At 49.2% G+C, this 14,069-nt stretch overlaps 1 protein-coding gene across 1 annotated transcript; it reads left to right on the top strand.

Annotated features, from left to right (window-relative positions):
- The first annotated feature begins 356 nt into the window (after positions 1-356).
- Neurl3 (neuralized E3 ubiquitin protein ligase 3) lies at positions 357-8,269 on the top strand. Its single transcript, XM_031367148.1, has 4 exons — positions 357-460; positions 4,259-4,747; positions 5,246-5,299; positions 7,693-8,269. The coding sequence occupies exons 1-4, from the start codon at positions 433-435 to the stop codon at positions 7,884-7,886; spliced, it is 765 nt and encodes a 254-aa protein (XP_031223008.1). The 5' UTR covers positions 357-432; the 3' UTR covers positions 7,887-8,269.
- Positions 8,270-14,069: the final 5,800 nt, after the last annotated feature.

The raw sequence follows: 14,069 nt of genomic DNA, 5'->3' as shown, positions 1-14,069 counted from the left end.
ATCAAAGTTTCTGCATGCTCTTGAAACTCCCAATGCCCAGATCTCACCCCAGGCCTGGGCCACCACTCTTTGTAGGGAAGGGTGGGGGTGGAGGTGGGGCGGCACGGGTGTTTACTAATATGCGATTATAATTCACAGACAAGGGCTGCTTAGAAGTCAAACAGAAAGAACCATCTGCTGTAGCCACAGTTCCAGCCCCTGCTTCCTTTCTTTTCTCAGGCCAGGCTGCTGCAGCCGTCCACTGTGAGCCACGAGAGGACATGGGGAAAGTCCCGGATATCGTCATGCGTGATAGCATCTAATTAATCATCAACTCGGTAACGTGATCTCCAGCCTATAAAAGGGGAACCTTCGGAGTCTTGTATCCTGACCACTGGCCTTCACAGACATCTCCAGATCCAGGGACTTGTGCCCCAGCAGGAGAACAGGCTAATGGGTTCTCTCCTCAGCCCTGAGGCCAGTAAGTAGATTTCCTGTATGCCTTGAGCTGGCTTCTGGAGTCCTGACTGCAAGGAGAACAGGTGGGAGGTCTGGGACGGGGAGAGCAGAGACCTCATTGGCTCCTCGAGTGGGTTTCTCCGCGGTCTGGGCTGCGTCAGGGAGCGAGCTTCCGGTCTTCCCAGGAACCCAGCAGAAGCTGGGTGTCTCAGGTTCAAGATGGCTGCCAAGACACACACCCCTCCTCCCCCACCCACTACCTGTAACCAGTCTTTATGTAGGAACTGGATAAGGAAGACTCAAGGCTGAGGTGGGGAAACGGTAGAGCTTAGGAGAACTGGTGGAAAAAAAACGAGGGATTTCAGCTTTGCCAAATGTTCGGTGGCATCGTGGGCAAGTCATTTTGTCCCTGCGCTCTTGTTTTTTCTCATCTGAAAGCTGGGACAATGCTGCCACCCTGCTGTCCTTCAGGGCTCCAGATGTAGATATCTAAATAGTAATGAGATACGAAGTTTCTCTGAGCTACGTACTTGTGGTCACGTGTCCCTTAGCCGAGGGGCCTGGTTTGTGGGCAGGATATAGCATGCCACTCCTTAGAACAGAAACTGGGACCAAGCACCCTAGACCTGCCTCCCAAGCCAATCAGCGCCTCTGAGCAGGGCCTGTGGCAAGCACCCAAGGCTCCCTCACAGTGGGCGGCCACGCCCAGAGCCACCTCTGCTGAGCCAGCTGTGTTTGGATTCAAGGCAGGGCAGTGACGATGCCAACGGGGAAGAAGTGTAACAGGTGCAGGTTGTGTGTGTGTGGGTGGGTGTGTGTGTGAGAGAGAGAGACAGAGAGAGGGGGGGGAGGGAGGAAGGGAGGGAGGGAGGTTGGGAGGGAGAGAGAGAGGGAGGGAGGGAGACAGAGAGACTGTAGCTGAGCCCACAGTCTCCTTAAAGCTGGGATCTTTCTTGACCTTCCCCAAGCTCTGAATGCTTTTAAAGGAGGTGCAAAGAGGAGAAAAGGATGCTGCAAAGGGCTGACTGGGTGCCTGGCATCCCAAAGGCCTTGGTGCTGAAGGTGCTGACTGACAGTTGGGAGCAGGTGGCTGAGCATCCATCCCTAAAATCCCCCTGAGCCTTGCAGCAGAGACTATAATTTGTCCTCATCTGCCCATGGTCTGGAGATGACCCTACGGACATGGCTTGCCTGTCCCAACTTCCTAGCAGCCTAGGATCCAGGCCAGCCTACATCACTGGGTAGCACAAAGGTGGGGGTCACTGGAGAAGGACCTCCTCTCTAGTCTATGGAACTCCTCTCTATTCTACTCAAGATCTGGCTTAAAAATGGGGCCCAGAACAAGAATTCTCAAGCTCTTGGTAGAGAACGCTCTGAACCCTGGGCCAACCCTGCCAACCAGGACACGCCCAATTAGAGAGTCATGTTTAGCTTGTGCCCACCTCTGCCATGGCCCAAGCCAGCAGTGGGATCCGTCAGGTTGCTCAGTCAAAGGGCGAAGATTCCTGTAAGACTCTGTGGAAGGAGCAAGGCAGAGAAGTAAGGTGGCCACCCCTTTCGTGCCATTGTGACCCAGCTCTAAAACCAGGAAGCAGTGCTCAGTGTAAAGGAAAGGTGGGGCTCCTGTGGAGGAGGACAAAGTCCTGAAGGCCTTTTGAGAGACTGGCAGGGTAAGGGTGGTCTTCAATTCAGCCCTACTCCACCTGGCTCGGGTGCAGTGAATAACCAAACAAGCCATATGAGAGAGTGTGTGTGTAGCAAGGCCAGGCCTCAAGAGGCCCCGTGGCTTGCCAGTGGTGGTAACCTCCTGGGAGCCACACCCAGGGAGTTGCCCAGAGGCCACTAAACGTAGGGACATGAGACCTGAGCATGCAGAAGAGAGAAGGTGGTTCAAGTCCTCAGCTCACCTAGGGACTCATGGAGGCAGCAGCATGTCCCTTCAGCTTCTTCCCTGTAACATAGGTCATAGCTCCCAGAGATCCCTGGGAGGGCTCCTAAGTGGGGATGGAGCTTTGCCCACACAAGCTGCCAACCAGGCCAAGGCTTTCTCTTCCTAGGACTCTTGTGCCCTCAGAGGCCATTCCTGGGGCAGTCCCCCTTCTTCTGAACTGATATCCCATCAGCCATCTGAACTGACGTCTATCAACCAGACTCCTGCCTCTCTTCTGGGAAGTGGATGGGGGCAGTGAACTGAACTTCTCCCTCTCCCAGAGCGATCCTTCCAGTCCTCTGTCCTCCTAGAGATGGAATCGGGCCAGGTGAACACCCTGCCCGCAGCCAGGGAGGATTGGCCACCATTTTAAGATGAGCAGTCCAAAGTTCCCAGACCCAAAGGGGATCTGAATCCTTTCTGTGGAGGCTGTAGTGGATGAGGCCCCGGGGCTCCAGCCTGCCCCTGTTTCTGCTTTTGTGGTGTACCAGCAGGGTTACAAGGGATTGTTTCCAGAATCTGCTCCTGTCCAGGATGATTGCTCAAGCCCCTTACCAAGCCTGTCCATGGCCTCACTTGAGACCTTCACATCAGCTATGACCCAGCTGAGGGATGGGGAAGGCTCTGGCCAGGACCACCAAGACCTCACAGTCTTATGTCTGGCTCCGCATGCAGGCCTGTGGTCTGAAAGTGGAACAGGAGGGTCAGCCAGCTGGTGAGGGGTGGGGTTTCTCTGGAGTATGGCTCAAGTTCAGATTTAGTTCGTCTTTCTTTTTCAGCCAGCTTCCTCATCTCACCCTCCCACGGCCCCTCCCCTGAAAGAGGAAAGGCATTTCTCCCTGATTTGATCAGCCCAGCCTGGAAACTCCGGCTGTCTCCCAGCCAGGGCTGTGAAGGGCTGCCGGCAGGGAACTTTCCCTCCTGGCTGCCAAGTGCCTTTCAGAAGTCCCTTGGTTCCAAAGCTCACTTCAGGCCCTGGGGGAACGTAGGCATCTCCTGTTCTCAGCTTGCACCCCTGTCCTGTGGGGAACTGCTGTGCCCACCTCTCTTCTAGGATCAGTTAGTCACCCTCAGTGGGAGAGGGCTGATATAGCTCACCTATGGGAGAAGGAGGTCAGAGAAGCAGAGAGAGGAAAGCAGAGCTATTGTCGGCCACCTGCGGGGCATGCACAAGTCAGTAAAGGCCCGGCTCCTCCACGCTAGGCACTTCATCTAGGGGCTGGCGAAATGCAAGCTGAAGGACTCTAGTTTAATCTCCCAAACCACAAAGGTAGAAGAAGGGAAGAACTGACTCCTGGAAGTTGTTCTCTGACCTCCACCCATGCATCTTGGTACTTGTGCACGCAATAAAGAAGTAAGTGTTAAAAAAATAAAAACAATACATTCATCCGAGTTCACATGTCTTAGTCTTTGGCTTCATTTTGTTTAACAAGAGTTCACTGTCTATGTAGCTCAGGCTGGCCTAGCCTGGAACCCCTTCTGTAGCCCAGGCAGGCCTTCACAGTTCTGGGATTACAGCACCACCACACAAGCAAGCTGCTTTTTCTATTAGATCCTAGTAATAACTATGGCTCGGGTGGATTTAGACAGAGCTGGTACACGTGTAGGTTCTTAGAATTTTCATACTAGGCAGCAGCAGGGAACTAAGGTCAGGGGAGGTTAAAAGACCCAGGAAGGAAGAGTGTGCTGCCCAACGGGCTTTAAGCAGATCCCTGGGGCTTGTGGGATGAGACTTGGTTTGGTTTGGGAACTGGTGATGGCTCCAGGGAACTGGGGGTGATGGAAATGGCGGTGGAGGAGGCCAGGGAGGTCCAGGGTGCTGGGCGTTTCCTGGAGAGCCAGTGGGTTAGAATGGACCCTCACTGACTGTCTCCCTGCTCTACTCCACAGATGCTGAGGTGCCCCGCGAGGCCCTTAGTTTCCATGGGGACGCCACGGGCGCACAGGTGCTTCTGGATGACCTGCGGAGCACAGCGCGCAGGCGCTCCACTTTCCACGATGGTATCGTGTTCAGCCAGCGGCCCGTCTGGCCCGGTGAGCGTGTAGCTCTGCGCGTGCTGCGACACGAAGATGGTTGGTGCGGTGGCCTCCGCGTGGGCTTCACGCGCCTGGACCCTGCGCAAGTAGCCGCGTCCTGCCTGCCACCCTTCGTGTGCCCGGACCTAGAGGAGCAGAGCCCCACGTGGGCAGCGTTGCTCCCTGAGGGCTTCGTTCGTGCGGGGAATGTGGTCTGCTTCTGGGTGAACCGTAGAGGCTGGCTCTTCGCCAAGGTCAACGCTGGCCGCCCTCTCTTGCTACGCAAAGACGTGCTGGTCCAGGGCGCCCCGCTCTGGGCGGTGATGGATGTGTACGGGACCACAAAAGCCATTGAGCTGCTGGGTGAGACAATCCTTGGGGTCCCAATACTGAGTGTGGCATGGAGACAAAGTTCTAGGTGACTTCTTGCACCTGACTAGAGGCCGTAGTAGAACCGTTCATTCCTTTATTCTCAGTATGCCATCAGCCCATAGCAAAGACATCGGAGACACGAAATGGGCAAAAGCCTTACCTTTGTCCCTAAAAAGGATAAGATATGGCCAGTCCTCTAAACACTGTTAGGAGGCTGGTCGCAGTTCAAAAAAGAGGAAGCACTTGGATAGAACCTTGCACCTTAAGTAGTTCAGCCATACTAAGGTGAAAAGAAAAAAAAAAACCAACAAAACAAAAAACCAAAGCAATCAAACAAAAATCCTACAACGATGTGAGAGCTCAGCGAGGTCCAGCAGTGAAGAAGGGAGCTTGATGCCTCAGGGTAGTGAGTGATCGTGCGTGTGTGGGTACGTGCGTGTACGTGCACGCCTGTGGATTCCTGGCCCTGAACTTTCCTTTCTGCCTTAGATCCTAAAGCCAACGCCTGGATCACCAGTGGGGAGCCTGTGCCAGAGACTGAAGGTGAGTGCGCACCCTGAGCTCCAGCTCCGAGAGGCTGGAAAGTCTGGCTGTTCAAAGACATCTTTCCAGGTCGAGCACACAAGTCTCCCACAGGTTTTAGGCCAGTTTACTGCCCACTAGAGATCCAGAAACATTGTAATGTTTCTGTCTTCTAGAGCATTGCCCAGTTTCCAAATTAGGAGAGTATATTCATGAACCACACCCTTCTTCCCCTAGAGTCTCATATAGCCTAATCTACCCTCAGATTTATTCTAAACACTCTTCCAAATGCTGGGACTACAGATAGTTTAATCTTTTTTCTTTAAAAATTTTTTTAAAAAAACAAAACATCATCTACGTGCCTGGTGCCTTTGGAGACTATAAGAAGGAGTTAAGCTGCCACATAGATGCTGGGAGTCAAACTTGGTTCCTCCACCAAGAATAAGTACTTGAAACTGCAGAGCCTAGTCTCTCTGGCCCCTCTTTTGTTGTTCTTTTTAAAGTAGAGTGATGGCTCTGTTGGGGAAGTGCCTGCTTGGTCTGAGTTGAGTCCTCAGAACCCACATGAATGGACAGGCGCATGCTGGGAACATGGAGATAAAGAACCCCTAGGCTGGGCAATGGGGGGGGGGGAACACCTTTAATCCCAGCACTTGGAAGGTGGATTTCTGAGTTCGAGGCCAGAGTGGTCTACAGAGTGAGTTCCAGGACAGCCAGGGCTACACAGAGAAACCCTGTCTCGAAAAACGAAAAACAAAAACAAAAACAACCCCCCCCCCAAAAAAACGGAATCCCTGGGACTTGCTGTCCAGCCAGGCCAGCCAAGTTCTATGAGAAAACCTATATCAAAACCAAGGTCGGAGTGTGATGGAGGAAAGCCCCTGACATCAACCAGACAGACATGTACACACACACACACACACAGACAAACATGTACACATACATAAACACACATGCACATACAGAAAGTGTGTACACATACAGCACATGCACACTCACACACATGCATACATATGCACATGCGTACACACACAAAACACATGCATAAGCATGCACACACAGAGACAAATGTGTACACATGCACATAACACTTACAAACATGTACACACAAACACACATGCACACATACACTCTCACACACATACACACATCATCTATGTGGATGCATACACATGCACACACTCACATACATGCATACATATGCACATACATGCACACACACACATACACGTGCACAAGCACACCCACATACACAGACAAGTATGTACACATGCACATAACACACACAGGCATGCACACACATGTACATATGCACACTAGGTTGATGACACAGTTCAGTTGTAGAGTTTTTGCTTAGTGTGCACAAAGTTCTGGGTTTGATTTACAGCACTGGATAAAACCATAGTGATAAAAGTGGGCACAAAGGGATCAGAAGTTCAAGGTTATCTTTAGTTACATATAGTGGGTTTGAGGCCAGCCTAGGCTAAATGAGACCTTTGTCTCAAAAAAGAAACAAACAAACAAAAAGGCCTGGTAGGTATACAGCCTAGATGTAGAGGCTTGCCCAATGTGTGCCAAGTTCTGGTTCTAGATTCAGTTCCCAGTATGAGGAAAAAAATAAAAGGCAAAACCAAACCAATCAAAATCTATCCCTAATCATAAAGCTTCATGGGTGGTGGCAGCGCACACCTTTAGTCACAGCAACTGGGAAGCAGAGGCAGGCAGATCTGTAGGAATTTAAGGCCAGCCAGTTCCAGGTCAGCCAGAGCTACACACACACACACACACACACACACACACACACATACACACACACACAGAAACTCCACCCAAATAAAATAAAATTAAATAAAGCCTCACCAAATAAGTAGACTATAAGTATATAAGCAAAGGGAAAAACCCTCGCTAGCTCACTTGTTATTTATGAGTGTGTATAAGCTTGTGTGGAGGGAATGTGGGGCTTTATTTTCCTTGTATTCAAGCTAGAGCTTTGCTGGATCCCTGGACCTTCAGAGGATGTGTTCTGAGAGGCTAACAATGCCCAGACCCCAGTATCTTGTGAGCTATTGTTTATACTGAACTTGGATTTATAAATTCGTCAGAGGAACAGATCAGCAATAATAACTAGTAACAAAGTAGAACTGTAGCAGCATACAATAATAACAATTTAGTTCTCATGATTTTTTTTTCTAGATCTTTCCATGTGATAACTTCAGACCACAGATGGCTGAAACTGAGAGGCAACACCCTAGATAAGGGGCTATGGGTATTTTGTAGGTTTTCATGCAATTGCATTGAGTAGATTTTCACAGGGAATCCTGTTCCTCGGGATACTGAGCTTTCCTGTCCTGTGGTAAGAGATGGGTGGCCTACCCTCCATGTGTATCCCTGACCTATGCTTTCTTGTTTTCCAGTCATATCAGGAGAGGAGTGTGTTATCTGCTTCCACAACACTGCCAACACCCGCCTCATGCCCTGTGGCCATTCACACTTCTGTGCTTCCTGTGCCTGGCACGTCTTCAAAGACACGGCCAGGTGCCCCATGTGTCGCTGGAAGATCGAGGAGGTGGCTGTAGAGCCTTCACTGAAGACTGGGGAAGGCTCCTGAGAAGATGACTTCTTGGAGTGTGTGGCAGATGGAACCTGGCTCTGAGGCAGGCCCCTGCAAAAGGAGAAACCTCTGTCTGGACGTTGGTCAGCAAGCCCAGTCAAGGGCCACCACACCTGATCTTGCATCAGCAAGCCTTGTTAGCCATGAGGAAGGCTCAGTGAACCTTTCCCCAGCAAGAAGTTCTGTGGAGGCTGATAGGGCACAGAAAAATCTCTCTGGCCACTTTGGGAAGTCCCAGCATGGCAGGCTCACCCCTATGTGACAGCTGAGGACATAAAGGGATCTGTCTATGTCTGGCAAAAGTACCAGAAGCAGGGACATATACCAAGGTGATCTCCTTGCTGATTTGTGACATCGCAAAATAAAGTTTGTTTTTATAATGATGTCTCCTTCGCTGTACTCAGTGGGAGGAGGTGGTACTCTGAGCTATTTAAGCTGTTAAGGCATTTGGGGACATGCTGTCCTGCCCTGCCCCTTGTGGGTCTGTACACCTCTGGTGCTTGACTTTGTCTCCCTCTACAGCTGTAGAGTGCTGGGTTTTAGGGAAGCACCAAGACACCACTCATGGGGCCACTCATGGGGTGAGAGAACACAGTTTAAGATGGGGGGAGAAATTGGGGTTCCCTGTCTCCCACGGGCCCAGTCGCTGCTGGGGTGCTGCACAGAGGAGTTGGGAACAAAGGATCTGGGTCTACGAGCCCAAGAGGAGGCCAGGACGGAGTGCTCCCAAGCTCCTGGACATCCAGGCATGGCTGAGTCACAAGGCCCTCCGGCAGGGGCCAGGGTTGGGGGAGAGGGGGTAGGGAATGGGAACTCTGGCTTAGCTCATTGGCGGTTGTCCTTAGCTTGGCAGCGGTTGTTTGGAAGAGCAGAGAGGCTTTCTACGGGAGACTTAGGCTACAGCCCTATAGGTGAAGGCCTTCTCCATGCTCCCCACAGTGGTTCTCGATGGAAGAGACAGTCCATGTTTATCTATATGGTTTATTGACTGTTCGTGGTGGAAAATGGGAGCATACCAACTTCTCAGAGTGGACGAGAGATTAGATACCTTTTGCAGGGAGGAATGAATGTCCCGGAAGGGAAGCTTATTGGCTCAACCTTCAAGGCCTCTAGATACCTCATTAGCATGAAGAACTCTGTTCTGGGCTATGTGACCTTCATCGTGGGGAGTGTGGCATGTGTTGCCGGCCAGGAATCTAGTATGGAGCAGGGAGGTGCCTACTGTCTCAGGTGTGTACCTGAGTGCCGGGGTTTCAGACCCGCTCTGCTTTACCAAGTTTCCTGGCATGTTCAACTTTCCTACAGCCCCTGGTAAGGACTGGCTGGGGCTCTGGCAGGTCCGTGGGCTCTATTCACTGAACATGGCAGGGATTCCATTGACACTCCCAGCTCTGAGTCTTAACCAGACCTCGCCCTTCCACTTGAATTCTGGGAACTTCAGGAGTCTCTGACATGGATGGAAGTTAGGTATTAATGTCAAGAAAGCCCCAACTTGGGGCTTTTCTATGTAGGAACCCCTATGATCCAAATATGACCAGCATATTTGTCAAATGTTATCAGTTTATACTGTTTAAATTGGGACTGGGGAACCAAAAACCTTTATCCCTGATGTAGGTGCTGGCTATGTTTCATTCTATTTGTGGGAGCTCAGTCTCACAGTCCAACAAGATTGGTTAATTGGTGTGAAGGGGAAGGTGAGGGGCTGAGTCCTCACCAGGCGAAGTGTTAGAAAAAAAGGTGTCGTGACAGAGCACTGACCCCACTTATGTCTACTGACAGAAGCTGAGAGTTTGCTATGGTTGAGGGCTTCCTGTCTATAGCAAGTCACTCGAAGAACTCTTTACACCCAGTTTTATAAAGCTATGGCCAGAGGAGGTCAGAGATGTGAACCTCCAGCCAAACAATAAGTCGTGGAAGGGTCTGCCTAGGGGCGGGAGCAGGGAACTTGGACCATAGAAGCAAGGCAAAGTTACTGGCATGATGGCAGTCCAGGGCAGGAAGACTCTGTATCCAGAAGCTGTGTGTGGCCCCCATCACCCAGCAACCACTGTGGGGATTAGTTGCAATCATCAACTTGCAGAATCTCGAATCACCTGGAAACTGAGACTCAATAAGGGAGTGTGTGCTGCAGGTTGGCCTGTGAGGAATTTCCTGACTGGGTTAATTGAGTTGTAAACCCACCTTGAATGTGGCTGGTGCCATTTCATAAGCTGGGCCTCTAGATCAATGGTTCTCAACCTTCCTAATGCTATGACTCTTTAATGTAGTTCCTTATGTTGCAGTGACCCCCCCATTATAAAATTATTTTGTTCCTACTTCATAACTGTAATTTTGCTACTGTTATGAATTGTAATGAAAATATCTGATACTCAGGACAGCTGATATGTGGCCCCTGTTGAAAAACACTGCTCTAGACTGAAAGGGAGAAAAGCCCAGGGCTCAGGCAGTCGGTGGTCTGCTTCTAAACCATTGGCATACTTTGACCAGTTGTCTCAAGCTCTGACTTCCTGGAAATGATGGACTGGAACTCAGAATTGTGGGCTAAAATAAACTCGTGCTTCCCTAAGTTACTTTGGTTGAGATATTTTGTCACAGGGTTAGGAATATGTTTGAGATCACAAACAAAGAGACCGCCATCATAATTGTAATGGTTTGTATATGCTCGGCCCAAGGAGTGGCACTATTAGAAGGTGTGGCCTTGTTTGGGTAGCTACGCTGTGGATTTGGGCTATAAGACCCTCATCCTAGCTGCCTGGAAGTCAGTCTTCCACTAGCAGCCTTCAGATGAAGATGTAGAACTCTCAGCTCCTCCTGTACCATGCCTGCCTGGATGCTGCCATGCTCCCACCTTGATGATAACGGACTGAATCTCTGAACCTGTAAGCCAGCCCCAATTAAATGTTGTCCGTATAAGAGTTGCCTTGGCCATGGTGTCTGTTCACAGCAGTAAAACCCTAAGACAATAATTAAAGTGTCTTATTTGTGTCCTTACCAGCAAAAGCGGTGGCCTAAGTGCAGGGACAGGGAAGGTTGAGAACCATTGATCTAGAGGCCCAGCTTATGAAATGGCACCAGCCACATTCAAGGTGGGTTTACAACTCAATTAACTCAGTCAGGAAGTTCCTCACAGGCCAACCTGCAGCACACACTCCCTTATTGAGTCTCAGTTTCCAGGTGATTCGAGATTCTGCAAGTTGATGATTGCAACTAATCCCCACAGTGGTTGCTGGGTGATGGGGGCCACACACAGCTTCTGGATACAGAGTCTTCCTGCCCTGATGCAAAAAGGAAGCTGCACTGTACCTTACTGATCCAGGCTCAGCCACAAGATCCAGTTGTTAACGTAAGATGAGAGAAAAAAAATAGTGTAGTTTTTTTTTTTTCTGTGTGATTAAGGAGGAAGTGGGGTCAGGAAACAGTGGCTTCAAGCCAGACAAAAGCTGAAAAACAGCTTGCGGTTTGGTAAGGAGGAAGTGGGGCATACTGTGAAAGAAAAGATAATTGTTTGTTGCATCTGAAAGGGCAACTGGAAGGGAAAATGAGCAGAACACTGCACCGAAGTGCAGCTACAGGTCTCCTTCTACCATCTTGCCAGGAGTTCCCAGGCTAACAAAGAACCCACCTCAGATACAAGTGTAAGTTCACAAATAGGAGAAGCCCAGAGTCTGAGGAACACGATGTCATGGGAAAAAAAGTACTTGGTTACACAGAAGCCATGAATATCTGAAGAAACAGCTAGCAGAGCAGACAGACCTGGGTGTTCCCACAGCTATGGTTGCATACAGAGAGTGGTCTGAAAAATCTCAACGTCTTGGGAATTAAAGATGTGATTACTGAAAATAATGTAAATATCTGATATATATCTCCACATATATCTCCATATATATATACAACATGGCTACAGTGGGAGGGTTGCAAGCCTAGGCAATGCAGTGCGCTCTTGTCTCAAAAACAGAAGTAAAACTAAAGCAGATTACAGAAGAGGGGGAGAACAGACAGAGGACCTAGCCACTCAAATCAGAGCTGATGTGTTCCCTTCGAGACACTCCTTCACTGTGATCAGGTTTTTGTCCAGTAACTCAGACTGGGTTAAAAACATTGTAAGTCAAAAATGCATTGAGTCTAGCTGGCCTACTAAACCTCCTAGTTTGCTACACAATCTGCAAGTAGGGATAGACTCCTATGAGAGCCAATCTACCTCCCAAGGAAGACATTAATCCATTTCCAACCCCCATGGCCCAGCATCTCCCACAAGGCACCACCTCCCGATGCCAATCTATTTCTTATGAGTGTTGGAGGGACAAAGTACATTCACACCAGAGCAATCTACAAATGGCCCACAAGGATATGAAGAAGAGTTTAAACGTCATTAATGACAGGAAGATGCAAACCGAAACCATGAAACCAACTAAACGTTGGCTGAAACCTGTAAAGATGGCCAAAGACATCGAGGGAGGATGTGAAGAAATGAGAATCTTAGTCGTTGTCACGGGGGGTCCTCAAAGAATGGAAAGTAAAGCAGCCACATGGTCCAGCAGTTCTGTGGGGGCTGTGTGCATCCCCCCCTCCATTTACTGTGTGCATCCAGTAAGCCAGATTTGGAAGTCCCATCCCCCATTGCCATGCTAACCACAGCACCATTCACAGTAGCCAAAATCCAGGGATAACTTCAATGCCTGGGTAACAAGTGGGTGGCTAAACTAAATGTGAAGGGGGGATATTATTCAGCCTTGGTAAAAGAGGAATCCATTCACACGCTAAGTGAAATAAGCCAGACTGAGCCGAGTAATTCCCAAGGGAGAAGTCTCTGGAACTTCTCAGCAGGTGACTACAGTCAGTAATGGTGGACTATGTGATTGGCATTTGCCCAGGGACTACAGATCGTCTATCTTCTCATCCCAACTACAAACTAGCAACTATGAGAAACAAAAGAGAGGCTAATTTGCTTGACATATCCACATTCCAAAACATCACACTGTGTAACTTAAACTTTTTGCCTGTTAATCATAGTTCAGTAAGCTTGAAACAAAATAAAGATACATAGTTTCAGTGGCTGGGTTAGGGGAGAGGGATCAACACCACACCGGTCAGTGTGGAGGTGGGGCTGGGCTGAGGTAACAAAGTACTATGAGGTGCCAGTATTAAAAAGATAATAGCAAACAAACAAACAAAAAAACAAAAACAAAAAAACCAAACAAACAAAAAACAGAATTGCAGTAGTAATATTGAGTAATATTGATTATCTTTCCAGAAAGATGATTCCTGAGAACCTGAACCCCTTCAGGGTTGGCTTCTTAGATAAGAAGGGCTGGACATCTGTGACAATTCCAGCACACTGCAGACAGTGGTGGTCTATTGAAGCAAGTTCATTACCCTCCCCAGATCTTTGTTATGGAAACAAAGCCCCTGGGAAGTGGGGCCCATGACAGGGAAAAGAAAGACAATGAATGGGCCTGTGCACTTATGTAGCACAAGAAGAGTAGATTTGGTTAACTCCAGCTACTCTGTTTTTTCAGGCAGAAACTCTGTCATCGAAACACTGGCTTTTCTTTCTGAGGCTTCTCAGCTGTGAAACAAAGGCTCAAGTTTTGTTCAGTGGGAATGTGAGACTGAATGAAGCTTTAGCTGCCTTGAAAAGGGGGAATGGAAATGAGCTTATAGCTTGTTTGGTTTCAGGCTGCCTTTTTAATTGGTTGTTTACAGGAAGAAAAATGATCTGTCTTGCTTGGCTGCAGCAGAGACCTGGATCCTCTAGTGATGTCATCGCTGGAGAACAGATCTGAAGACGATATTCGTTGTTGTTTTGTGGTTCTTCAAGACGGGGTTTCTCTGTGTAGCCCTGTCTGTCTTGGACCTTGCTCTGTAGACCAGGCTGGCCTCAAACTCACAGAGATCCTCCTGTTTCTGCCTCCAGAGTGCTGGGATTAAGGGCATGCACCACCACTGCCCAGCTGTTAGCTTTTGTTGCTATTGTTTTTGTTTGTTTGGTTTTGATGTAACAGTTTAAACAAGAAGATGATATAATGGTTTAAACTGGCTTCAAGCCTCAGCTTCTGTAAATGCTGGCACTGTGAAATACACTCCCACACTCAGGGTTGCTTGGGAGTATTTACTTCTGGATTTCTGTGTTTCCTTCAAGGTCTTATTTTCTCCTGCTGCTGCTGCTGCTGCTGCTGCTGC

This window comes from Mastomys coucha, unplaced genomic scaffold (genome assembly GCF_008632895.1).
Source record: "Mastomys coucha isolate ucsf_1 unplaced genomic scaffold, UCSF_Mcou_1 pScaffold14, whole genome shotgun sequence".
Classification (NCBI taxonomy): Eukaryota; Metazoa; Chordata; class Mammalia; order Rodentia; family Muridae; genus Mastomys; species Mastomys coucha.
The sequence above is the reverse complement of the archived record's forward strand: the minus strand, read 5'-3'. Positions and strand labels throughout refer to the sequence as shown.